The sequence below is a fragment of the Brienomyrus brachyistius genome, unplaced genomic scaffold (genome assembly GCF_023856365.1).
Source record: "Brienomyrus brachyistius isolate T26 unplaced genomic scaffold, BBRACH_0.4 scaffold68, whole genome shotgun sequence".
Taxonomy (NCBI): domain Eukaryota; kingdom Metazoa; phylum Chordata; class Actinopteri; order Osteoglossiformes; family Mormyridae; genus Brienomyrus; species Brienomyrus brachyistius.
In genome coordinates this window covers 1,266,706-1,294,486 of record NW_026042343.1, presented here as the reverse complement: position 1 = coordinate 1,294,486, position 27,781 = coordinate 1,266,706, and the positions used below count along the sequence as shown (strand labels likewise).

Genomic DNA, 27,781 nt, shown 5'->3' with positions numbered 1-27,781 from the left:
ACAGACAATGAAAGCATCCAAGCCCTGCAAACCCCATTAATATTAAACCCATTTGACTTATTGCATTCATCATTTCTATGAATCGTTTTCATTAGTATCCAGAGTGAAAGTTTAAGAACAACATATGTGTGTGTGTGGTTGTATATATATATATATATATATATATATATATATATATATATATATATATATATATATATATATATATATATATATATATATATATAAACAGTCACTTCAGTAATGCGAGTTGGTTCCATATTTGTTTTTAGTTATTGATAATTTCTAAAAAGCATGCTATAGCATCCTTCACTTCCTGATATATATTACAAAACACTGGCACATATAAGAATGTTCAATATTTTAAAATGTTTTAAAATCTAGACAACCAACACATGAACCACCTCAAGTCTACATAAAATGGACTAACTAACTAACAAAATAAATAAATCCATGGAAATGCAACAATGGATTACTAGAAAACCAATAATTCAACTTTATTAATGTTATTTATTTTAGTTTTTCTTTTAAACGTGCCACTTGGGCCAAATCAAAAATCTGATGACCAAGCTTAAAAAGCTAAATGCAAGAAATTTCTGTCCATCCATCTAGGCACTTATTCAATTTGGGGATTCAGGCCTAGAGCCTATCCCAGGCAGCGCAGGGCACCGGGCAGCGCCAGTCCACACTATGGGCAATATAGATACACCAGTTAGTCTGCATGTATGTCTTTGGACTTTTGCAGGAAACAGAAGTACCCAGAGGACAGCCACGTAATATGGGGAGAACATGCAAACTCCAAATAATTTTGTTTATCCTGCATTGTGAAAATTTCCCTGAAGGTCTAGTCCACGGCATGAGGCCCAAACATCTGCAGCTAATTAAGAGGAACCATAACACCTGGAGTCCACTGGTCCCCTTTCCCTAGATGTAGGGTTCCTCATAGGTGGTCAAGGGGAGCCAGCATCTGGCTAAACTTAAGGAAGTGCCAGACACATATAAACACAACAGGCTACCGCAGGCTAGGCCGACCCCCACGTCTCCCAGTTTGCGTTATAAAGTACGGGCCACATTGCGAGCAGAATGGAGGAAAATGTTGGAATTCCACAGCCTGGCAATAATTTCATTACAAATTCTTTTCTTCTATTCACATTACAGTCCTTATTGTACAGTCTCCATGATCTGCATTTTTCTTGACTACACCGTAGAGAAAGGGCAGGGTAAGAATCCGGTATTGAAGGAGTTGCCTGTTATAATTCAGTCACAACAACCACACTTGTGTTATTAAAACTTGTTCCATTCAAAGCACCACTTTTGGTCAGCTCAGGCTGTATGAAATCAGCCACAATTCCATACTTCATTTTCTTCCACCTGTACTGTCGTTTCCCCTTCAGAGTCATCAGCATCTTCAAAACAATTCGCATATTATTAAACCCAGACAAACATACAGCCCTAAAATAACAATGGTATCTTATTTGTCACTGCTTATCTCTTTATGCATTTATTATGCTTTCACATGTATCATGTTATCCCATCTGAACTGCTTCACGTGCAAACAGCAATGTCATCATTTTTCACGGCCCACTTGGGTTTGTTGAAAGATCTCTGTGAGAACCGTGTTTATGGAGACAGGCATAAGATTCTGGCATTTTCCATCGCGTGGATCCATACTGTGTAAGCAGTGTCCCGGGGGACTCTGGCCACACCTTCTGACTCTCCAGCTCTCAGTGTACCCACTTCCCCTTGAGGGCGATTATCTGCGATGCAGCCCCAACAGCACTTTGTTAATGAAGTTTACGATGGCAGCAGCCGGCTGCTCATCCTCCAGCTCCGCGAACAAGTGGCAGACGTTTTCCGACCCGCCGCCCGGCTTCTTGGCCACAAACCCAAACATCCTAGACGGAAGGCAGAGGATTGAGGTTACAGAAGATGGGGCAACAATCGACAGAGAAAAGGGAGGCGTAGGGACAGATACTGTTAGAAGAATGAATGTGAGAAGGACGAGAGAACATCCACTGTAACCAGACTCCAGGGTCTTTAGACTAAAGACCAGATATTGAACTACTGAGTCAGGAGTACATAGTAGGCTGAAGCATGGATGGGTGGAACAGGTTATACAACTACATGAGAAGCAGCAATTCAAAGATGTTTAGCTAAGAAGGATTTGGCCTTTGTGACCACTCTTATCAGTAAATTGAGAAAATTAATTATTAATTTGGGGTCCCTGAGAGGCAAGGGCAATCAAATATACATCTCAAACATGAATCTTAGTTAAAAAGTGACTTATACAGTCACCCCATATACACATGAAGGACGTCACACACAGAGAACACCTACTTAGCATTTGCTCTGTCAGTGCTGGTCCACCTGAAAGAGAGGATGTGGGGAAGATCTGAGGACAACTGTGCTGTTTTACTGCATGCTGACAATAGGATAGCATACTGCAGCCACACCTAAATATCTACTAGTCCTGAGCTAGTAGATATCTTAGCAATGAACCTGCAATATCCTTAAAAATTAGGCTTCTAAACATCTTTGCAATACCATTAAGGATCTCAGAAGGCCATTTGTAGTATTGAATTTTTTTTAAGAACTTTCCAGGATCCTAGGATCTCTAGCAGGGTGGTCCTAGTGAATTTTGGAGATCATCACATGGAAATGCAGCCAAACAGGCCTACCTCCTGTCCTGTGGGTCAACGCTGCTGAAGGTCACGCTGTTGACATGGTAGTGTCTCCTGAAAAACAACCTGCAGAGAGGAGGAGAACAAATATTAGTTCTGGCATTTAACTGTTCAGCATAATTTGCCTTGGTCTCCTTTCAGTTTTTTTGCAGAAACTCAAGATGGTGCAAGTTTAATATGTTATTAAGTTCCAGACCTTCTACAACAAAGATCCCTGTGTGACTAGCTGGGAGTGATGTTTCCGAGCAGCCAAAGGCCCACTGTGACATACATACCTGCGTTCCCTGTCGGTGAGCGTGATTCCCTGAGCAGACACCTTAAAATGCACCATAATGGCAGAAGGACGAGGGTCTTGAGACAAGGTGAAGCCGGCAGCTTTGGTGACTGCCTGGGGTCCTGTCAGTGATTCTGTCTCTACTGAATTTAGGTACAGCACACTGCAGGCTGCAGGGAGACAGGCAGCAGGGAGACAGGCAGCATAAACGCTACTGTCGCACTGGTGAATTTTGCCATAAACACAGAGCTATAAAATCGTGTGCCCCACTGTTAATGCTACACATACTAAGGTCATGGATCCTCATCTTCCGCCTTTCCGCCACGCAACATGTTTTCATGCAGCAAATTCATGAATTGACAGAGACTGCATTTCTTTTCAAAGCAGGCATGAATTTTCTTTCTGAATTTTGCTACAATGATGTCAGCAGTAGATAAGGCCCCTCACCGGCACCCTGCTTGAGCAGCTCTGCCGCTGTGCAGACGATGTTGGCAGCATGCAAGTCCTGGATGTCAGTAATTGGGTCTGCAATTTAAAAAAGAAAAGAAAATTAAATCCATCAGAAATATACAGTGCCCCTAAACTGCACACCAATGTCCCTGATGTTTACAGCCATCCGTCCGTCCATCCATCCATCCATCTTCCACAACTACTTATTTAGCACAGGGTTATAATGAACTTGGAGCCCATCCCAGGAACACAGGACATGAGAGAGGATGCCAGCCCATCATTAGTTATACCCTCATACACACAATTGTAATTTTGGGGAATTTAAAGACACCATATTATTATTATTATTCGGCTTCAGGCCGCCCTGCAACACTGACCAAGATAGGATGGATACATTATAATTAAAACATCAAGCTAAATTTGAAATGAATACAAGGGAATGAATCCCACGCTCTCAAATGATCAGCCTGGCAGCACCCGGCACTGGCTTTTTGTGGGTCTGCTACTCACCGGACTCAGGGATGCGAAGTACGCAAGGGAGGGAGATGGGCATGATGGAGTGCTGGTACACCAGCGAGGAGAGGCTCCCTGGGAAAGACAAACACACACGGCAGAGCTGAGGAATGTCCCGAGAAACCCAGCGCTGCCACTCAGTGGAACGTCACGGACACCTTTCATGTGTGCGGGCATTGCTGGTGAAGCAGATTAGATCTTTGTTGTTTGCATCCCCAAAACAATGTGTTACATGTTGGCTTGTAGGGTTCCACAAAATTCTACTTCTAAGATGCAAGAGGCCTGTTCTCTTTCCTCACCAAAATGGGGCTCATTCGGACAGCCCCTGATCTTCACACCTCGCAAGCTCTTCTCGATGAGGAAGTGTCTCACAAGCTGCTCCTGAAGGTCACCTGGGGGGGGGGAGGAGGGGCATAAAGATGGAGGTGCACTGGTGCACCATACATGCACATATACTACATATGTGTGTCACCTCTTACTGAAGTCATACATTAAGTGAATTGGCAGGTTGCACGTATGTGTGTGTGAGCCCTGCAATGGACTGTCATCTTATCCGGGGTGCATCAAGGCCTTGTGGCCAATGATGCCTAGGGTGTGCTTCATGTCTCCCCCTTAGCGACCCTGTAGTAGTTGGAGGATGGAAGGGTATAGGATCTGGAGTGGGTGGGGGGGGGGCAATATTTATTTTCAACTCATTAACTCTCCCCAATAAATAGACCTTTGTACTTATTAAATTTGACATACAATATGAAACTCTCTCCTACGCCACTGGATGGATGGAGGCCAGAAGGAGAGTCCCTGAAGAATGCTGAAGGAATGTGACTGCGGCGAGAAATTTTAAATGCCGAACACAGCAACAAGAAATTTCTTGTAGGTATAATGTACTAGTTAAATGAAGTCTGATTCTGAATCTCAGTCTGTTCAGTTACCTTTGCCGCTAAGACTGCCGGCATTTGGAGGAAGGGTAGCAACCTTTAGTGCCAAGCCGTAAGCTCCTTGGAAGGAGTTACTATCACGGATCAGGAAAGCCCCGGGCTCCATCCCCTTCAAAGCGGCGATTGCTGCGGAAAGTGGGTCTGTGAGACACCTACTGGTAGCCACATGTATCGCAACACTCATCCGTGAATTGTTAAGACTTTGTCTTGCGAAAATATTCACAAGTCAGTAGGCATCAACAAGAAAATGTGTAGGAACAGTGTTAACATAAGTGCAACACGTGTCCTCTACTGCAGATTGTACAGAGCAGCAAAAATTTCCAGGTACGGTAAATTGCACTGTATGAGAAGGTGAGAAAAGTATAATGATTTTCAAATAAGGGTCGTGGAGATTATTTTACCTTGGTCCCTTGAGATGTCAGGCTTGTACCAAAACTCTGAGCTGTCCTGGACAAACTTGGCACTGACCCGCTTCTGTGTCATCCCGCTCAACGTAAGGGACCCTTCATTTGATTTTGTGGAAGGTGGCAATTTTTCTTCATTGGTAGAGAATGATGTGTGATAAAGGTTGGGGCAAACCACGGGCTGGGTGCTTGGAAGTGCCATGGCTGTCCTCACAGAGGAAACCCTTTCATGTTGTGACTCTGGAGAAAATGCACCAGAGTCTTCAGGAAGCTGAGGCCGACTTGAGGGGATGGTAACAGCAGTGTACCCAGTGTAGGGAACCACTGGGATGCTCAGTGGGTAATACTTAGTTGCCATCGGAAAAGATGGGGTAGAGCAGCCATCCGCTGAACGGGGTATGTGATAGATGTCCTCAACATCTGTGTCAAGAATGGGTTGTAGATTGCCAGAAATTTCAGGCCCACGGATTGATGCATGGTGTTTGGAGGAGGACGTGAGCTGTGGTGGAGTTTGAAGGGAAGCAGAGGAAAGTCTTTGCATGGCATTAAGGTCTGAAGGCCCTCTTGTGCATCTGTCTGTCTCATGGCCTGTGTCACTCATAGTCTTTTCTGGTCCCAGACCCGTGCAAGTGGTTCCTGGGCAGAGGAGAGAGCTGGGGCCAGATTGGATATCTATTTGCTGAGGGCTGGTTACTTTAACTTCTACTGAGGGTTCCACAAGACTCTCTTCTACCACGAAGGATTTTGCATGCGCAATGACTGTGCAAGCATCACGGTGGCTCAATGATTCAACAGGATCTATTAATGCTGTTTGTGAAGTGTGTGATTCTGGGATTTCTGGGGCGTGGTTCACTAGATCTTGGATCTGATGTCGAATTTCTTGGAGCTGAATGCACGAGGTCTGGTATTCTGGGTCTTTACACTCCTTGCTTTGGTAGGATGCCAAGCCTGGAATGAAGTTATCCTCAGATATAACGAGATGTGCGTATTCTGTGCTAGGGCTGAGAAAGACAGAAAAAAAACAGTTAACTCGATTTATCCATTTTCCATAACCACATGTAGAATGTATGGGCTTCACGAGCCTAGAGCAAAATACAGGGTGATTTGGGCAAAAGACGCCGTGGCTGAGATGCTCGCCCGTCACAGGCCACGTGTATATAAACAAAAGCTAAAAGCACCACAAGGACAACTTAAGTAAACTGAATAATCCCCAGAGGAGACCCATATGGGGAGAACCTCACACATACTGACAGACCTAGAACCAAAGCCACAACCCTGAAGGCTTGAGGCCATAGGAATCCACAATGAACGGCCTCAAAGGTTATTTGTTTATTTATATTTACTCTTTCTTCTCTTGAGAAGTTTCAGATACATAGGACATTTCTATAATGTATGCAGTTATAAGTAAAGAAGCTAAAAAAAAAGAAAATGGAAAGAACTGAGAATAATATCCCAGGATCGCTACCTCTGAGCATGTGGACAGCTGCTGTGATCTGGGCTGTGTGGTCTGGAGACCAGGAAAGTTGCAGAGGGGGCAACTTGTACATCTTTGGGGGTGAGGTGACCTGGCCTATATCTAGCACCTCCTGGTGCATACACTGCAAGAGAGTAGGTAGAGTGAACTGGAATGCATTGTCTGGCTCAGAAGTCAAGTTGAGAATCATTGCCCACAGAAAGAACTTACCAGGCCTGTCAGGAAGAGGGAGAGGTGAGGAATGCTTTTCGGGGAGTGCCCATCGTGGGGAGAGGGTACTGGGTAGGCCTGTGTATTGATTGGAGATAATGGAGTTTTCAGAATATGTGGGCAGAGGGGATGTGGAGTCGGACTGATAACCAGAGGTGTAACCTTGGCTTTCAGATGAGGAAGGCTGGTAAGGGGAGCTAGGGCAGAGTTTCTGGGGAGTTTGGTAGCCACTGCTGCTGCTGTCCAGGTAGGATTGGGACCTACTGTTTGACTGAGAGCAGGAGGATTCTGGGTAAGCAGGGCGACGAAGAAGCAGGGATGCGGTTGCCGTTTGATGCCAAAACGCTTCCTCCCTTTCCATCTGCGTCTCTACATCTTTTTCCTCCTCAGGTGGTAGTGTGGTTTCCTCACTCTGTTGCTGACCTGCTCCTTGATATAGTTCTGCCTCCCTGTTCCAATAGATATTTGTATCTCCTTGTTGCTCCAAATGTGACACTTCCCTTGGTTCATTCCCCCGATGTATTTCCGCCTCTCCGCGCCAAAACACTACTTCTCTTTGACTGAGCTGCTTGTTGGGAATGGAGCCAAAACCTTGGGCAGATTTGTCCCACTGGCTGCAGCATCTAGTGAGCACTGGTCCACCAGTTAGAAATGGTTGGAGGTAATGATTGGGGACGTGGCACTGATGGGAGCAAAGCTGGTTCCCCTGGGAATGATGATGGTATGCCGTGTGTTCCTCCACTCCACAGAGCAGCCTGCTGGTCGCAGGGAGGGTGTGAGCATGAGGGGATGTAGGGGCATCACACAATCCGTAAGGATACAAGTGTGGAAGGGAGCATTCAGAGTGACAGCGATGTGGGTGCCATGGGAGAGACAGGTGGGAGGGGCCATTATGGCGTTGATAAGGGGTAGGCGGACTCTGGGAGGCTTTGGAGTAAGGTGAAATAGGGGGGAGAGGGCGAAAGACACTGCTGTCACATCGATCCAGACAACATACTTTTGGCAGGCAAACTGGGGCCTTGCACACTGGTTTTTTGTAGCTCTGGGACCAGCAGCTAACTCTTACAGCCTCTGTACACTCTTGGGGAGCAGTCTTGGTGTCATCCAGGATGGCCGTCTCCTTGTCCTCTTTCTCCTTTGTTCCGTTTTCATTTCTGCCCTCTGGGCTACCTACCAGGAACGCTTGTTCCTCCCTGCCCATCTGAGCAGGAGGCCATGGAGGATCTTGGAGGCATCCAGTAGGCACTTTCTGCAAATGCTGGCTAGGCCTCTGCTCGCCTCGGGCTACAGGGCTCCCGTTAACGGAAAACACGGTACTAAAACCGGGCCCACGACGCTTCCTCACTTGGGCGTATAGGCTGCCATCAATGGGCCCACGAGTGTGGGAAATATCTGAGAAATAGACAGTGAAGATGTGTTTTAAACATGCGGGCACATGTTCAGACTTATTGTCAGAAACCTTGTCAAACATATATACCTTATGTTTGGGTGCATAACACACAAGAAATAAAGGAAATGTTTTAAATAAAAATAAATTCTTTACAAAGATTGTTAAAGCTCATGGGAGTGTTACACAAAAATGTTCTGAGGGCAGAAGGAAACATGATTGGTTCAGAGAGATAACCAATCAGATTGAAGAGGAGATGGGCCTAATCAATCAGATGTCTTGGTCCTGTCTCTTCTAGTTGCTTGGGCCCACCTCCTCTACAATCTGATTGGTTATCTCTCTGAACCAATCATCTTACCTTCTCCCCTCAGCACATTTTTTTCTAGGTAAAATTTTATCGAACATTGTTAAAACAACCTTCAAGGCTGTCCTGATGTTGGAGATTGAAGTTCTTGTAGGAGTCCCAGCGTACCAGAGGGCCAGCAGAATATTCAACTGTGATTTTAGGGTCATTCTTCTGGTATTCCTGTTCTAAGATTTGAACATACAGAATGAACATTTTTGCAGTACAATTGAGAGAAAACGTGGAAATAAACCATCTAAAACAATACTGTAGGCAGACATGAAAACCATTGTATAAAATGAAGAATACCTTTGAATTTCTCTGGTCCAGAAGAGAAGATAAACTCTACTTTAGCATTCGAGGGAAACTGATTATCTGTAAAACGGATGAAGTTATGAATTCTGGTCAGAAAAGAACAGAAAATGGGGATTTCAGATCCCACAAATCAAGCACCTATTCGCACTTGTGTTTGGTGCCATTCTTCCTTTCCAAGTTAGTCTATGAGCTTAACTGTCATTCTGTTGCCAGATTCCTCTCTTCCGCCCGTCTCTACAATCTCCCTCCCGCTCCATCCCCTCCAAAGTACCAGTACAGACTTCATCCAGCTCATCTTTGCCGAACCACAGTTGAGACCCATGGATGGTGCCGGTGTGGAACTGCAGTCGAAAAATCGCGTCCGTCCGTCCATCCTGTGAGCGCCAGTGATAGCACTTCACCTGCAGACGGAGACAATGGAAGTAGGTTAGATTCCTGTGTAGGGGGAAGGGCATAAAGTCCACAGTTCAGCTTTACGTACCATAATGTCTCCTTCTAGCTGAAGGGCAGGTTCCATAGTCACACACAGACTCTGGGCAGTGGAACTCTGTGGATTACTAAACAGACCACGCAGGTATACAGGACGCACTCAGAGCATTAAGAATAGCAACAAATCTATGGCTATCCAAATATACATATTATTCCTACCATACTCACTAGACTCCTGAGGTATAGACCAACTTCATGGACTCATAGATCTTCAGGAAGGGGAAATAGCCTGCATGACCAGTGACCGAAAATCCATGTGAACTGGCATGACGCTGGAATATTCTAACAATTCTCACTGATCCATTGTGATCGTAGGTACAATGAAAATGACTCTATGAAGGTCAAGATTAAAAAGTCGGCCTTTCACCAGTATTATACTAAACACAAACTGATAAGCTCAACCATGTACATTTTTGAATGTTAAAGTGCTCTTTGTCTGTTTGGCAAGATTTGTAAAAGGGGAAACGTAGCTGAAATACACATTTTACACTTGATAGAATAACAAAGGACATTCTCCCACCTCTGCCTGCCTGAAAGTTGGTCAGATTGGGAATGAGAACTTGGTGGAGGAAGAGGGGGCTGCTGTTTAACTTGATGGTCCCAGAGAGGAGTCCACCAAAGTAGTAGACATACCTAATGGGAATGAGAGTCTTTAGTCATCCATACAGTATAACATGAAACTAGAGATTAAATGTTTTAGTAAAAACAATAGAGAAGATGAAGGAGAGAAGATTCCCATGAAGGAGAGAGGATGCAATGCAAAGGTCCTTTGGAGCAAGAAGGATGGAAGTTATTACCTGTTTTGGGACGGGTGGAGAAATGATGACAACTTGTCCTCACAGAACTTCTTCATGGCTATTGTGCTGAGGAGGTGGTCAGCCCTGTGCACAGAGATGGGGGCAGATGAGGCGTTCAGCCAGCAAAACATCCACACACTGCTGGGAACTAGTGACCAGGAAGTATCCAAAGTAATGCAATATCGTTTTAGGATACCTAGCTGAGACGCTGTACTGCATGTAGGCTGCAACAATGACCCCTGTTTTGCCTTTGTCCCCCTGAGAAAAAGAAAACAATTAGGAATTGACAAGATATCCCAATGTGCCGTGAGGACTTGGAGTGTCCCCACCTCATCATTTATTTCCATCAGCACTTCTCTTATTTAATGGAAAACAGTTTAAATATTGTACATATTAGCTATTGTTACTAGTAATTGTCAGGTTCAGATTCCCAACCTTGCAGTACAAAACAACCACGTGCTGAGGGTCGGAGGTCAGCCAGGTCTCCACGGCTCTGCAGATAGCGGTGATTTTGTCGAGCTGGGGGGCATGTCGGTCAGGCCAAGCAAAGTCATGGACCTGAAGACAGGCAAAACCCAGACAATTAGGGCAGGCTGGAAATGGAGGGTTAGGAAACACGATAAAAGGACAAAGAGGCACAAAATCACATGACATACACAGTATACAGAATTTTAGGTAATATAAGAATTTCACAAAACAATCGAGAGAACATGATATAAGTAGAAATTGAAACATACGAGTAGATTATGACATCAGTGTTATGACAGACAACCAGATTGTCCTTTTCCATTGAGTCAGTACCTTTGGGTTAAGCTGGGCGATATCATGACGCCTTTCGGACAGATTAAAGATCTGAGTTAAAGAAAAAGTAAAAGCCTGTCAGAATTTTCACAAATTACTGTACGTGTCAAAGTACCGAACATAAACATGCTTTTCTCATCATGACAAATGCTTTATATTGCTGTATTATGCTTTAGCTACAAGAAATGACCATACTGTTAAAACGCTATGGACAGCAGTGGGTTAATGTTGAGGTACTTATGGTAACATTAACAGTACAAAAAAGAGGTAAAAGATGGGGGGGGTATGTCTCTTCCAGACAGACCAGAAAGTTGTCCTGGTGCTTTGACTTGAGCATCGCAGACACTTCCTTGAGGTTGGCCTGGTATTGCTGCTCCTCCATTGCAGGCGGGAAGAAGACGGAGATGATCTTCTCAGTGATGTAGGTCAGGTCGAAGTTATAGCATCTCTCCATCACTCTGTCCATCACCTGAAGCGCACTGTGGCTGCAGCACCAGAGGAGGAAACGAAAGATGATTTAGTATGCAAATGATCAGGAAAATGCAGAGACATTGTGGAAGAGAGGAAAAAGCTAAACAAACGTGTTACGGATAATAACAATGAGGCTACAATGAAACAAATGATTAAATAGGGTAGTGAGTGATGGAGAGAGAAACACTAGCTAGTGTGTGTAAGAAGGTTCGTGATACCGGGTGTGAAGACTCCTCTCTTCAGTGTAGGACACAGCCTTAAAAAAATCCTTAAACCAGAGAGAGAGAGAGAAGGATAGTTCAAACAAGTCAATCTATCCACCTTTAAGTTGCTTATCCTGAACAAAGTTGATCAGACACCACAAAACCACAGCCTTAAATCACCACGACAACAATATTAAGAGCTTGCAGAAGGTAAAATAATGCTTTTAATCATTACAATCATTTTTCACTAAACCTTCCTTACCATTGAAATGTTTGCATTATCAGTTGATAGATACAGGTAATATTAGTAAGCATATAGAGACAGTTCACATCATGACCATCAACCCTGGACCGCTGTAGGATAACTTGCACCTACAATTTCAATCAATATCTTACAATTTTGAATCTTGGCTTGGCAACAATGAACAAGATCGTAACAAGTTTATTATTGAGAGGAGTGTGAACAGCACCGAATAACAATGTTGTATGAGAATATGTGGAAGAGACTGAAGTATTTGTTTAAGAGGTAACATTTATAGCATTATTTGCATACATATACTGTACATCAAATGAATAATTAATCATACCTGGTCCGGACAGACAGATGGGACGCAAGGAGCTGTCTCCTAAAGCAGAAGAAAATATTTCTCCGTTTAAGAATACTTTCTTTAAAGCAAAAATAATACACGTGTACATAATAATACTAATGGCATAACACATACACACCAATCACAAATAACAAACCCATACCGACGCAAACAACTGAACAGAGCAAGTTGGATTCAACAATGTTTGTGTTGATCCTACTAAATTACTAAAAATAGCTTAGAGAATATGAAAATAAAGAGAAAATAAAGGAAGCGATACATTTAATGGAAGTGACTAGAGGAAACTGAATGGAAATTCTTAGGCTTGCATTCAGATAAAACAGCCCATTCTTTCAGATACTGTAGCAATCCAATTCTGTACTCTAAAGTGGAGATCACACACACTGTTAAAACGTACCTTGTCATATATAAACATAAGCCCTACCTGAACCCCAGGCACAACTCTGACCCTAATGGCAATCCTGAACCTAACCCCAAACCTAACCCTAACTGTAATCTTAATCCTGACCATATCCCTATCCCTGATTCTAAATAAAATTCCATCCCTGAGAGGCAACTGTATTCCCACTGAGCCACCATGTAACCCTCAATCACCTGCGCAATTATTTTAAAAACCAATGGTTAAGTTGATGGTTACTGCAAATTTATTGAAGGCAGCCTAGTTCCAGTAAGCTCCACTCAGTGTCCCTCACTAATATCATGTTACGTTCATTTTTATATTTTTTGTATTCACTTATCTGCTACAGGGTCAGAGACTGAAGCGTATCACAGGAATCACATGATATGAGGCACCGACACTCCAGATTTCCCAATCCGGTTCTCGGGGACCCACAGACAGTCCATGTTTTCCCTCCCTCCCAGCTCCCTTAACCTTAGATATCAGGCTGGATACAATTTTCTGACAAAAAAACAGTTGTACTAAACACAACTGTGGAATTCCCATGACCACACTAATGAGGAAATGCATGGAGCATGCAGCCTCCTGACGAAGGGGCTACACCTGTGGCCAAAAGTCATTTAATCAAATTTCAGCCAACTGGGAAAATGATGCTGCGCTTTTAATTCAGGAACATAGCGTTTAATTTCCCTGGAGCTGCTGCACATCTATTCAAAACCAAAAAACGACCATTTTCCTGGTCGTTTGCTGCTGTCTCTCTGTCCAGAGATTTCTTTAGGAGGACTTGTTGTTTCTGTGGTTTGAAGTCCAACCTTCATTTCAAGTCATTTCACAGCATGCTGTATCTAAAATAGTACCGACAAAATATCAAGATTCTGTTCTGTTCTGCACGGAGGAGCGCAGGTTAGAATCTAAGCCTTAAATTCCCTACATCCAAACAAAAAATACATTGCACCTCTGAATGGGAAGCCATGACGTTACTGAGTGCTGCCAAGGGGAACTCAATGAGTGACCAATAATACCCCCCTCCCCCAATACCCTGCCCATAACACAATTCTCACTGCAGATGCCAAGGCCCCCGAGTCAGCTTCTCCGATTACTGACGCCTGCCTTTCAGGAAGGACACCCCCATTCTGGGTGCCTGTCAGACTAGGTCAGTGAACGATAGAGGTCTGTGTTAGATTCACACGCAGAGACCTTCACTGAAAGATAATCTAGTATTTATTTCTATCATATATCAATGAAATCCCATACAGCATTATTTAAAGAGTTCATATATACAAGGAATATTCTATCCATAGTAATTTTAATCACTACTTTGGGGAATCTCTAAACCTTTGTTAAAGCAATGCTTCAGTTATGTGTCCTGCCAGGATGGACAAGAACCAAAATGGCAGGAGCCCGACATTTAATTTAATGATACTTTATTCTCTCTTTGTCCACCCAATCTTCCTCTCAATGAGGCATACAAGTGGGTCAGAGTAAGTTTGAAGTTGACACTGAGGAGTGTCTTGGAGCTGGAGGTTAGAGGTGTTACCCAGGGGCCTATAGACATGTGACTATCCTGCCAAGGACAGACTCGAACTAGTGACCTTCAGATCACAGACACAGTGGTTTAGTCCACTGAGCCACACCCCCCCCTCCCCCCCGAAAAAAGACATGCAGCATCCATTAATTTTCAGGGACTGTTTCAGGCCAAGGCATTTAATATAGAAAGAGTCAGGGTGTCCTATGGACTGGTGAAATGTGATTTGTTAAGTGGATTGCTGCTGAGCGACAAATTTATTGAGAGGGTGAGAATACAATGAGGAGCAGGAAGGTTGTCGTAAATCAAATTATGTGGGTCTTCGTTGCATCCTACGGCTCTTATATCTTACTGAGAGCAAGTCCATGTCACATAGAATGCTTTGCACTCAGTCACTGCATGTGTTATGTCAGTGGAAAGCAGTGAAGTGATCAATGAGCAGGATGAGGATCAATGAGGATGTTGTTTAACACTCGTGAGAAAATGCTTTTCTGTCAGAGCATCTGAAGGAGATGGATCCAATATAGGGCTGTATACCAATTACTGGAACAATTAGGACAACAATCCAATAGGTCTTGACTAATTATGTGCAGTTACCATTATTTGTAATGTTTGATGTAGCTTTTGTGGCTGTAACCAGCCAATAAGTCTTAATGTTGATAAAACGGAAATTCTGGTGGGGCACTAAAACATTTCTATCCACTCGGTCTAAGATAACAATTAATGTTAATGGAGTCTTAGTAGAACCATAAAGTATGGTTAGTAACCTGGGCATAACTTTCAACCAGTTTCTCACATTTCAGTCACATGTTAGCTCTCTGCTACAGGCTGCATTTTTCCAACGCCGCAATATCTCTCCCCTCCGTCCATCCCTCAGTGCTGCGGATGCTAGGACACTAATCCATGCATTCATCACTACCCACCTTGACTATTGTAATGCATTGCTATTGTAATACTCTGCTATAATGTGACTGCTGTTACTGTATGTAACACTCTGCTATAATGTGACTGCTGTTACCATATGTGACACTCTGCTATAACGTGTCTGCTGTTACCGTATGTAACACTCTGCTATAATGTGACTGCTGTTACCGTATGTAACACTCTGGTATAATGTGACTGCTGTTACCGTATGTAACACTGGTATAATGTGACTGCTGTTACTGTATGTAACACTCTGATATAATGTGACTGCTGTTACCATATGTAACACTCTGCTATAATGTGACTGCTGTTACCGTATGTAACACTCTGCTATAATGTAACTGATGTTACTGTATGTAACACTCCTGTTGTTGTTTTGTTATTATTGTTTCATATAAAAAAAAATAGATAAAATTCCTCCCTCTCAGATACTACATTATGCAGAGACTAGTTTGCCATTAATATCAGACATTCCTTCCTAGTTCAAGCTTTAGGACTGAAGTGAGATTAAGTATGGTATATGGAGTCTATATGACTATAACGCCTATTTGTGAAATCTAAAAAGCTATAGCTCCATTCTTATGCTGCTTTTATCATACTTATTTACTACTTTACTATTTTTAATGCAGAGTAACATGCTTATTTGTCCGCAGGTATTGCAAGCAAAGGCCAAAAGTGAAATATGCTGCTCACCTTTGTAACCAAACCGCAGACACCCTAGTATGTGCTACAGGCAGCCTTCAGAACAATGGCAGCTTTGGTATTTTGGGGCAGCCACCTGCAGACTCTGCATCATCATTACTTTAACGCCACACAAAGCACTTTGCATACTGTCTGAAAAGCTCAGTCTTGATTCCCTCTAATACAGACTGGTATAATGCAGAGCTCTAGATACAGTCCTCTGATGTGCCTATACTCCATGCCTGCCGCCAGATTCTCTGTTACAGTGGTTATGGTTGGAATCTCAGTAGCTTTTACCTTCTGTGAAAGGTGAGCTTTGCAGGTTAGTTCTTCCTAGGCAGTGTCTGGGTGGTTCAGTGCGCCCTCCACTTGGCAATTGAGCTAGCGTTGCTCTTAAATAATATTTTGTAACCATTTCCTTCTCTCTACATTTATATAACTTCATCGGAGCCTTTCCTTCAGGTGCACTGCCTGAATAATCCCTGCATACACTGCGATAGGACGCAGTTTCTTAATCGGTGCATGGACACATGCCAATAGTGAGGCGAATACATATCTTTGTTAGGATAATTTCTCTTAAAATGATGCATTATCTGCCATTTGCAGAAGTACATTTCAATACTTCCATTTTGCTCTTCTTTTTGAGTATATAAAATATCGAGATAAAGGCAAAGGTTGGGGTTGTGCCATCAGTCTGGTGCTGCAGGGATCGATGGAGACATAGCGGTTCTGCGGAGGTTTGAAACAGCAACCTTCTGCTCACACCCACTGAGTCACACACTGCCCCCCTTTAAGCTACCAGAGTCAGAACCGAGGCACAGGTGGTGCATTAAGATTTAGCCTTTGTCTGCAGACAAACAAGAAATGTCGGCTTTAAATATTTTCTTTTTGAGCCTAAATATGAGATAAACGCGTCAGTATCCTGAAATGCAGAAATACTTCTAAAAGTTTACAAAACGTATCTCAACTGATTAGTACATACTGATCTAAGCTGAAAAGCAGAAATGTCTCAGTGGGGGGGGGGGGGGGGGGCTCATAGGGGTGATGATACCATAAATACTTTAATGAATCAATTCAATGAATCAAAAGTCTTTAAAAGTTTTTAAAGCAAAATTAGATAAATGTTATAACATAATTAAGTGTCTGAGGAGCGGTGAGTAGACATGCACGTTTCTGTTCTGTTCTAACCCTAACCCTAACCCCCCCCCCCCCCCCCCACTCTGTCCTCATTTAGTAAACAAACATACACACACACACTCACACACAGAGCTGTACTCATATCTTTGTGGGGACCGCCCATTCATTAGTATGGGCAAAACTATAATCCCACCAATGATGACCTTAACCCCTATCCAGCTCTATCCTTAACCACAAGCTACCAAACAAAACACAAGTCCTTTGCCATTTTTAGTTGTAGTCACAGATTTTTATAAAATTGAATTTCCCCTTGTGGTAACTGAAAAGATGGTTTACACAATGTCAAAATAAGAGGTTTTTATGACATTGTGGGGACATTTGGTATACCTGGACCAAGCACATAAACACACACACACGCCGCTGAACTGGTGAAGCCAGGAATCCTGGACACAGTTAAATGTACATCCTCACGTTTCACATTCCTTCCAGGACGGGTCTGGAGCAGGTGGGCCATGTAAAGTGTGTCCCAATACGTTATTTATATCCACTGGAAGCCTTTCCCCCCCCCCCATGTTTTGGGGAGTGCCTGTGAAATGAGGTTTGCAGAAAGGTGACACTTTTCATATCCCGTCCTTTATAGATGGCTGACATACTTACGAGGCATTGTCGGGCCCGGGGGAGAGGGGGGGGGGGCATTCATTCACCAGACAAGCAGTATCACGAGGAATGAATGCAGATTTAAGGTGGCTGCTATAATAAGTCACAATCACTTTGATGTTTCACCTTCTCCACACTGTTCTACTCAGAATGAGCAACATCACCGACCAAAAGCTCAAAGATTGTAACATTAATCAACTGTTTCTGGGGATCTGGGGATGCGTGAACTACTTATTTTTTGACTTTCTGCGGTGCCCTTTTATCATACCCTAGAAAGAATAAGGCCCAGACAGCTTAATTGGTTCATGACTTTTCCTTAAGCATTGTGGATTAGTAGTCCGTTTTTGATGTAAAAAGAAAAAAAAAGTTTTAGACTTTTCTGCAATGTATGCATCACATCTATGTCGGACAGGAGGACATGACAGGCGTCAAACTGGCTTTGACAGATGAAGAACCTTTTGCCCGGACACGGACTGGGGGAAGGCACTCCTTGACCTCCAAAGTCTAGAAATGCATTCCTCTTTCCTGGAAAATAACAGTGTGGACTGCTATTGAGAGACGCAGAAAGGTGTTGATGATTTACAAAAAAAGAATTTACACAGAAAATTTTTTTGAGCGGGTCTTTATAATCACTTGTGGTAATATGGCTTATTTACATACGACTTTTATACACTAGTCTTAAAACAATGCCTTTAGAAATCATTTTCCTCTTGCTCTAAGAAAAACAAGTTCTCAACAGTATCAGTCTATAGCAATATCACAGTGATTACCGACGACCAGTGTGGCAAAACAGAGCAGGGAACCAGAGAAGCAGGTAAAATCCAGCCCAAAAGCTTTAAGGAACCAAACTTACACAACATCAGTGTTTTCAGACCCTAATCAGACTCATCTTTGTAAAAAGGTCAGTCCAGGCACTGCAAACTACTCTCAGCAGAATTCATATCACTACCATAAAATCAACCAGACCGCATTAAAGTAACACGGCTCTCAAACCGGCAGACATCTACAGTATAATGCTAACTGAAGAGCAGATGCAACACACCTACCATGTGTGCCAGCGGTAACCGGATATCACGAAAAGCGGGGATTTTTAACTTGAAGCTTACAGGTTTCAGTCCACGAGGAGAGGCCTTGCAGTGCCTTCAAAGAAGACCTGTAACCTTATGTCAGCTATTTTAATGTTTTTTTATGAATTAGCTAACAGCTATACTACATCAGGTGGTGTATGTATGTATGGATGGATGTACGTTCTGACTAAGCCCTCTGTTATATAGCACCTTACCTTGGTCACCCTCGTTTTTTCGTTGCCATCAAAGTGACCCATCTTTGCCGGCTCCCCTCCGTACACAGTGCCAGTGCCGCCCCGGCAGCACCATTTACTAAGCACACACCCCATGGATCTTGGGACGCCTGTCTGTCCTCTCCAGTTTTGCGTTAGTCTCCCTGCCGTCAGGCCCTTGGCACGGTTTATGACTCTTCGGTGAGGCAGCTGTTTTTGTCGGTTGACACAGAGCCACTCCCCCTTTCCCAGGACTCCATTTCAGCCTGGCAGTTACCCACAGGAAGGCAATAGATTCTCTACAAACTTGGCAGACTTCAGTCAGATCCTAACACAACACCTGCATTTGAATCATTAAATCATGACTGGTTGTCCTTCTTTATTTTCTGAATTCAAACAAAATTTGTGCAGTTCGAATGTTTCATGTCCGACTCACCGCGAACAACATACAGTGATTTTAAGGCATGCGGCATGATTTGGGTTGATGACTGAATCACATGTAGCTCACAGTTTCCCTTGAAACTTTCTGTAGCAACTATCCATTGTACAACTTCAAGAGAAACAATTACAGGTACCATACAGAAATAGAACATTTTACAGTCATTTTAAAATTGTGTTTTTATGCAAGACTACCGTAACAATATTTATGTGTGAAAGTACAAATAAACTGTACAAAGTCAAAGTCTTCTTTGAAGCCCCCACTGTTTTGAATACATGTGATTCAGGATGTCCTCTTCTGGCCAACTGCAAATTCCAGCCGGGAATCAAAAATAACACCCTTGAGCCGGGGGGGTGCAGTGAGGGGAGACTGAAAGACAAGAATGACACTGACACCCTGCTTTGGAGAGAACTATCTCAGCCCCATGCTTCCAGGACAGTGCTGATTCTCCACATTCTCCCAGGGTTCCCCCACATTACGAGACAAGGTCATGTGATTCCTTCTCCATGTCAGGTACAGGGTGGATGGTCCTCAAGAAGCTGCTTTGTACATTCATTAATTAACAATCACACGTATGTTCATTTGTCGGCATGTTGTGTTAGTACTTTAAGGAGATACAAAATAAACTAAAAAATGAGTAATACTTATTTGTTTTGGGTATTTTACATATTGCGTGGTCAAATAGGAATTGAATGTAAATGAAACTTAAAAATTCATCAAGATGGCTTATCGCCAAAAGTAATATTTCTGCTTATTCATTTGTCTCCATGAAAATGCATTAAAATATCAGGTTATTCACAAAATCGCTTCTTACATGTTTAGTCTAGTTGTTAAGTGGTTTGGCGGCAGTACGGTAAGCAAGATAAGTCAAAAAACAAAAACACAACACAGAAAGCGTCAAAGCAATATCTCATGCACTCAAGAACTGTGTCTGGTCAAAGCTAAGAATGAAAATTCACATTAAAGGTGATTAAAAAGCATGATTTTAGCTCAACACTGACCTCTTATTAAACATTCACTTTGAATCATTTTCTAAATGTTGGTACATTAAGACTGTGATGGGCTGGCCCCCCATCCTGGGTTGTTCCCTGCCTCGTGCCCATTGCTTCCGGGATAGGCTCCGGACCCGCCGCGACCCAGTAGGATAAGCAGTTTGGAAAATGGATGGATGGATGGATACATTAAGAAAATAGGTTAATGTTGAAAGGAATGCGGAGCTACATTCTGGCAAGGTGCGATTTGGATATAAGGAGTTGAGTTCTGTCTATATTTAAACCATTACTTTTAATGATTCTACAGGCTGTGATCTAGAAGCACAAACAGAAGTAAGCAGAAACAAAGCTGTATTATCCATATTAGGTGTATAACCTTGATTTAAAATGATTCAGTTAGTAGCTTATGCAAGCAAAGCATCGTCGCATTTCTATTATGCATTTTGTGTAAAGGTGGGGATCTGACAGACCACCTGCATCACTGCAGTTCTGCTAATACATTTGACGACGCTTTTCAATCGAATTTTGCCTTTATGACGGAAAGCAAGGGTATAGAGAGGGTGCATCTAAAGACTAAAACAAATTATACCGCTTAAAAATTTCAGTGTTTACATACCAATGAGACCTTAAAAAAAAGCTACTCACTAGGCTCAGATTTGGGGAACCCTCTGAAATGGTTAGAAAATTAACCCCGAGCGCCTGAAATTTCTGTTCCACAGGAGCACTGTCATGATCTAAGCCGGACGGAACGGCGATCGTGCGGGCAGGCGTGCAAAGAGCAGGCAGACAGGTCGGAATCGGGGTAAACTCGGGGTTTAATTAGTGTAACGGGAGCAGGGAACATCAATCCACAGAGGATCCACAATAAACTACAATGACGGACAAGGGGAACAGGTCAGAAGAGGACTTAAATACACAAAGACTAATCAAAGGAAGCGGACACAGCAGGAAATGATCAGGGTAGTACACGTGGGTAATCAGGGGGCGTGGCACACACAAGGAGTGGACGAGCCGGGCATGACAAGCACATTATTCAGTTATAGATTTTCCCTTTTGAACTAATTTGGCTTTCTTTCCTGGAACCAACGTCTTCAATGGCCTGTAAGCAGGGCTGTCCTGCAGTCGTGCATGACCTTAAGTTACTTTCTCCCCTGACTTTGATGACCCATTTCTAATGCTTTGTAAATTTACACCTTAACATCACATCAGAAAATATGGATGAATGCGTTTATATAAAGCTGCACTTATGACTACATGCGTGAAACACACCCCATTGGTCAGGAATTCTATGAGCTGAGGAACGTGCAGAGGAGGTAACTGCTGTCAGTAAAGAATTGCTTAATTCACGGACATTTACCTTTTCTCACATAAATTTGGATCCTGGTTGAGTTCCATAAATTATCTCTCATTTCTGTTTAATACGCACACCAAGAAAATATATTTACAAAGATCTGTAAATATATTTGTATAATTGTATTCACAAAAACATGGGCGTTATTAATAGCGTGAGACCAGAGGGTATCTCAATCTACGAAATGTATAAATACTCACATGTACATATGCATCGAGTCAAATGTCGACCTGCGCTTGAGCGCCATCAACACAAGCAGCTGTCGGCGCTGCTGCCTGATGCCGGCGCGTCACAGGCCTCCGTTCCAGCCTCTGCACGGCAGGATCAGTCTGTTAGCCTTCAGCATTCCTTAGCTAAAAACTGAAAGGCTTAAATGTGTTCATTGGATCGCATGAATGTCAAAAAGAAAACAACCAATGATAAAACCAAGGAAGCACAGAATTATTGCAGCACTGTCGTAAGTGTGTTAATTAACCCATTTAATCCCAAAGTCTTACATTGACACTAGCGCCAGGTCGTTGCTCATATGCCATCAAGACCACATCTGCTTTCATTCACAGGAAGCCTTTTGGACATACAATACAAGCAACAACCACTCTCTAGGAGATAAAAATGACACAAAAATGTGGTCACCTGTGTAACATATGGGATTAAACGGGTCAATTAAAAGTTCATGTGGTACAGTGAATATAAAAAATGTACACACCATTAAAATGCCAAAATGTAATATACAGTGTGTGTATATATATATATACATATAATAAGCTGGTTGCTTAAGTGTCACACCCTTAAGCTAGTACTTTGTTGAAGCACCTTTTGCTTTAATTACAGCATGCAGTGTTTCTGGGTGGGGGTCTATCAAGATGCCACATCTTGACTTAGCAAGCAATATTCGCCCACTCTTCCTTGTGAAAGTGCTCCAAATCTGTCAGATTGCGAGGGCATCTCTTGTGCACTGCCCTCTTCAGGTCGCCCCGCAGATTTTCAACTGGATTTAGGTCTGGGCTCTGGGCCGGGCCCAGTTTTGAAATAATTTACCGTGGTCTAATTTTTTTTTTTTTTTTACATGAAGAACCCGACATTGTAACGGGGTGTGTATTCGCTTTATACCCACAGGACACGGCGCCAACGGAATGTCTCCATCTGGCGTCTTCACTCTGTACGACAGTGGGCCAGACACATCAACAGCTGTAGCAGGAACCCACTTTCTGTTGTCCTTAATGAGTCTTTGGAACAAATGGAGAGTGATTAAACATACTAAATATAGCATGGGTGTGCGATTTCAAATAGCCCCACAGAAAAGAATAATATTATTTATAAGTACTGAGAATTTCCCCCAAATAGGTTTAACAGATTAAGCACCCAAACAGACTGATCCAGGTGCTCAGTCCTCTCTGAGCACTTTGCTGGAGGTCTTGCTGATTTCATTGTGAATCATTCACACCTGTTTCTCATCTACCCTCATTATTAATGTGTATATACAGTAGGTGGCCGGTTGTGTTGTCGGTTGTTGTTGGTGTAAATGCTGCATCTGTTAGTGATGTACTTGCTTTCCCTGCGGTTCCTTCTCGCTGTTTGCCCTACCTAACCCTGTGGTTATATAAGCTTTGCTCCTTCAATTCCTCTGAATAACTTCTCTCTGTTTTCCCCCACATGGTTCCTATGTTCCTTGTATATTCGGTTTGTGATAGTTTCCTTCTAGCTGGAGAGCTGCTTCCTTGATCGTGTCACACTCTCCTGGTCTCTTTTTGACGGCAGTAGTTACCTTGTGTCTGCAATTTCTTATCCGTGGTTTACCGAGATCCAAACAATAATTGTGATATCTGTAACAATATGTCCAAAAACTCCATGTTTTTGTTCCTTTGTTCTTTGAGGGGTATAAAAGGTGTGATTTTCCTTGCTCCGTCTTCCCTCGATACCTGATATTTTTGTCCATTGCTCTATCATTTGAGAATTAGGCTGAAATGTCATAGTCCGTTTGCGAGAGAGTACAGCACTGGACTGGGATTAAATATGAGTGCTGGAATTTGGACAGGTTCCCCATGGTAAATTTTGCCAACCGGGGAGGGGGATCCCCCATGATAAATGTACCGGCCCACATGGACATTGCCCCATACCATATTTAATGCTGGTAATGTTTTATTGTGTGTAATTTATCAATTGCCACATGTAAAAATCATGTTATATTTGGGGTCCACAGATGGTTCATTATTATCTGTGGTTTTGGCTATCTGCGGTAGGTGTTGGAATATATCCCCCACGGATATAGAGAAAATACTGCATTTAGCTAAAAAATACATTTTTAAAAATCTATACACGACGTTGATACAATATCGATACATATAACCTTCTCTCCATAGGCAATTCGTGTCTTAAATGAGGAGTGTTTAGAATCTGCACTCAATGCTCTCAAAAGCCCACTCAACACACATGCACATACATAAATGCTTCTTTGAATGACTTCCACTAACCGCTACTTTTGCACCCCCCATATATTTCTGATTATTACTTAATGTCTAATGTTTGTAATATGTTATGTGTAATTGCTCCAAGGGCTGACCAGCTCTGCTTTCACAAAGAGTATGTTTTGTTTCACTTAGGAGAAAAACAAAAACATCTATTAAATAAATATTATGTACAACAGTGGAGTTGAAAAGTATTTTTAAATGGTATTTAACGGCTGGTCAAAAGTAAGAGATAGTGCAAGTGCCCATTTTGAAAGTGAGTGTATATTTCCAGCCACTATGGGGCAGCAAATACACAGAAAATCACATTGACCGCACTCGTTGGATAGGTACATGCACTCAAGAGTTTTGTTTTCATGCAAATAAGGAACCAGCTTTATGTTTTTCTCAGTGATTCTGACTCAAATCTAGCTCGTGTAACGCTTTGAAGATTAAAATAGCCCATAATTTCCTAAATCAGAAGATATTTCGCCACCACAAGGGTATTGATAGCTTCTCACAGAACCTAGGTCAGCCTGGTTTTCATTTTTTTTTTTTACAGCAGTGAATTGTTTTCATCTCATTCCATTTAAACTATTGTAACTCACTATATTTCAAACTCACTTCTATCTTGTGCGTTTTTTTGTGTTGGCAGGAATATATGTGTGGGGATAGAGGGTGAGTAGGTATGAAATGTTAAATGTACTGTGTTAAGGAACTGCCCTGCAAATTTCATTAGTACTGATGTACTGTACAACACATTGGTTAACACTTTGTGTTTCTGAAATGTGCTTTCTAAATAAATGGACATGACTATCAATATATGAACAATGAAACAGCAATGTTTGCTTTCGTATTTGTACAATGCTCTGTATCTCAAACGCATTAAGTAGATTAGGCTACAACTCATTATAGTTTCTCAGTCTCCGATAGCTGTGAATCTGTAAATGGCAACTCAACAAACCACAAAAGTGAATACAATAAGAATGTCTTTTATAAGAATTTCTCTCGTATATCCCCCGATATAGTTAGCACATCCAAAGTCAGCAAGGACAGCACTGAGAAGTGAATCGAACTTCCAGTCACAGAACTCCATGACAACAGCATTATCTGCCGTTACCTTCTTCGTTGACCCTTGAAGCTACCTTTGATAGAGCGCTTATATCTTCCATTATATTACCAAAACTGTACCATGTGACGTGCTGCGCTAACTCAGTCAACCTTGCTGTGCATTTGATGAGCTCAGGCTGTTCATTTTTAAAAGGCTGCCACAGGATTGGTTGGAATTTGCATTCGTTTCTGTGATGCTGATGTGAGTCATCAAGCAATGTTTCTTATCGACAGTTTATTGAAGTCTCGTATTACCGTTTAAATTTTATACGATAAATCCATATATCATTTATATCGCCCAGCACTACCCGAATTGCATAATGTACAACACAATGTCCAATATATTGAAAATGTCATGCCCATCTACATATTTTAATTCTAGATTAATAATTTTAATGATAGCTGTCTAATATGCGGTACCGTGAGAAGAATTACAAACAATGATTGAGCCTAGAATTAGTAGTTTGATAAACACATGGTTTCCCAATCCCCCAAAAACATGGTTCTGTGGTTCCCATAATATATATACCCTGATCCTATTTCTTGTTGCTATGAAAAGTTTGCGTTATGCTTTCAGGGGATTAATCTGACCCAGAAATTGCTGACTAACTTTCTTCTTGCTAGTAATAAACCTACTTCAGTATACTGGATGCAACAGCTTTTGCGTAACGATGTAGAGTGACCAGATAATCCATGTCAGGGAGGACATTTTGAGCAAGGACAGGTTTTGTAAACTAGCATTTCAATTAAAAGTACTTGGATTTCACTTAAGCATTGAGTTCTTGCTGTGTGCTGATTGGTCAGTCTCCTATAATCACGCATGTGTCAGTAATGTTAATGTGAAACAGCTGGATGAGTCTCGCAATCAAGGAAACATCCCAGGCAAAGCACAAGAAAAACTGAACTAACTAGCCAAACACAGGAGTCTTTCAGTTTTAAAGTAGTTTGTAAAACTCCTACGAGTGTCCTACGAGACATGTATACTATACCTGGTCATCCTTTACGTTAACAATGAAGTTGAGGGAAAAAACTTTTCAGACTGTTGTTTTTGAGGTAATGGAAAACAGTCACGAAGGATAATGTTACATACAGTGCAGAAGTAAAAGGCTTGTTCCAAGGAAAGCGATTTAATACCTGAATTTGGTTTAAACTGGTGAATCCCGGTGTTCCGCTTTGCTCGCTGCAGCCATTTCAGCAGCGACGTTACTCACTGCGCTTTTGCCCACTCAGTCTTTCCCATGACCGTCTAAATATCACTGTTTCTTGTTCGTCATTGTTTTTGGCAGGACACCCTACGTGTATCTCCAAGAAGGGAAAACTTTTTAAACGAAGCCAATTCTCCGTTGTAGCCCTTACTGCATATTTTAGGGAAATTACCGTAACCAGTATCTTATTAAACTGCGTATTTTAAAATATTTATTACAACAGTATAACACTAGTAATGGTTCATAATGGCTGAAAACATCTGCTACACACGTACCACACCGCTCCCCCAGCCTGCGTTGTACAGTGCATATAAAGACGCGGCAATTTCATTTGAAGTATATTATGCATTTTGTACGTCGCTTTGGAGAAAAGCATCTGCAAAGTAAATAAATAAAGGAGGTATATTATTTAAGCCCTGTACTTTTATGTAATTATATTGTTTGCATATTGTAATTATGTGCATTGTAAGGGTAAGCGCGTTCTCGACTAGCCCGTCATATCCCAGCAGTTTGCATATAGTGCGAATAGGAGAACAATAGCGATATTTATTTATGTATGTATGTAATGGGTGTGTTTTTTGTGTTTTTGTGTAATTCTGAGTGGTGGGACGTGTCACCCGTAGTTATAACGGGATCACTCCTTAACATGCAAAGTCATCCCCGAAGATTTTAGTGTCATTATGATCTGTCAGTATAGTTTCACACAGTTTCATTACGTAGTATTATTTATTTTTGTATTACTTATTCTTTATTATTGATTTTTTGATTTGTACAGTATATGTGTGTTTAAATGTATGGTAAGTAACATTACTGGATCTAACTTGAGTTAGTGGGTGATCAACACCATGCTAAAAGCACAATGGGACCATGGAAAACATGCGTTGACTTTCCTTGGCCGTACTCCAGGTTCACTTATGAGAGGAAGTTTCCAGATTCCTGCTTTTATTCTGTTACCAGTCATGGGCTGGTCAGGTTTCTTAGGCTCTCCACCAACCCCACACATCTGCTGAGGGGAGAGGTCATTTTCCGCCATGGTAGAAGCCCCACACCTCTGATTGTGAAACAGAAAAGTTAAGAGAGTTTGCTTGGTGTACAGGGAGCTCCACAGTTTTTACTGCTGGCCAGTGAGGAGTTCAGACACTACATTTGGCTTGTGAAGCTCAAGGATGTTTTATCATGGTGTATGTGGTGACCTGAAGTCTTAATTTTGTGGAACATAATTGTTGAACACGTGCATAAATATATTGTTCTCATTTTAAGTTAAATAATTTAGTTTGTTGACAAG

At 42.3% G+C, this 27,781-nt stretch overlaps 1 protein-coding gene across 3 annotated transcripts; it reads right to left on the bottom strand.

The window, feature by feature from the left end:
- Positions 1-28: 28 nt before the first annotated feature.
- LOC125725475 (tensin-2-like) lies at positions 29-26,753 on the bottom strand. 3 transcript variants are annotated; one of them, XM_049002407.1, is made up of 28 exons: positions 26,426-26,753; positions 22,852-22,963; positions 21,938-22,097; positions 18,959-19,763; positions 12,335-12,373; positions 11,763-11,812; positions 11,378-11,558; positions 11,074-11,124; positions 10,708-10,830; positions 10,469-10,530; positions 10,273-10,356; positions 9,996-10,108; positions 9,644-9,704; positions 9,468-9,543; positions 9,258-9,387; positions 8,981-9,046; positions 8,746-8,859; positions 6,942-8,333; positions 6,723-6,855; positions 5,255-6,258; positions 4,848-4,979; positions 4,218-4,310; positions 3,916-3,993; positions 3,403-3,480; positions 2,957-3,125; positions 2,679-2,747; positions 2,338-2,367; positions 29-1,895 (listed from the first exon to the last, which is right to left on the bottom strand). In XM_049002407.1, the coding sequence occupies exons 4-28, from the start codon at positions 19,070-19,072 to the stop codon at positions 1,754-1,756; spliced, it is 4,584 nt and encodes a 1,527-aa protein (XP_048858364.1). In that variant the 5' UTR covers positions 19,073-19,763; positions 21,938-22,097; positions 22,852-22,963; positions 26,426-26,753; the 3' UTR covers positions 29-1,753. The 3 variants fall into 3 exon arrangements, with proteins under 3 accessions (XP_048858364.1, XP_048858362.1, XP_048858363.1); XM_049002405.1 differs by having other exon boundaries at positions 21,938-22,048; XM_049002406.1 differs by having other exon boundaries at positions 18,959-22,963.
- Positions 26,754-27,781: the final 1,028 nt, after the last annotated feature.

What these genes read in the sequence shown, in the direction of transcription:
- LOC125725475 (XM_049002406.1), bottom strand. Translation starts at nt 19,072, where the DNA reads ATGGGGTGTGTGCTTAGTAAATGGTGCTGCCGGGGCGGCACTGGCACT. An exon ending in TGGACCAGAGAAATTCAAAG is followed by an intron (nt 8,860 to 8,980) that starts GTATTCTTCATT and finishes TTCAAATCTTAG; the next exon opens with AACAGGAATACCAGAAGAAT. An exon ending in CCCTCTTCCTGACAGGCCTG is followed by an intron (nt 6,856 to 6,941) that starts GTAAGTTCTTTC and finishes ACTCTCTTGCAG; the next exon opens with TGTATGCACCAGGAGGTGCT.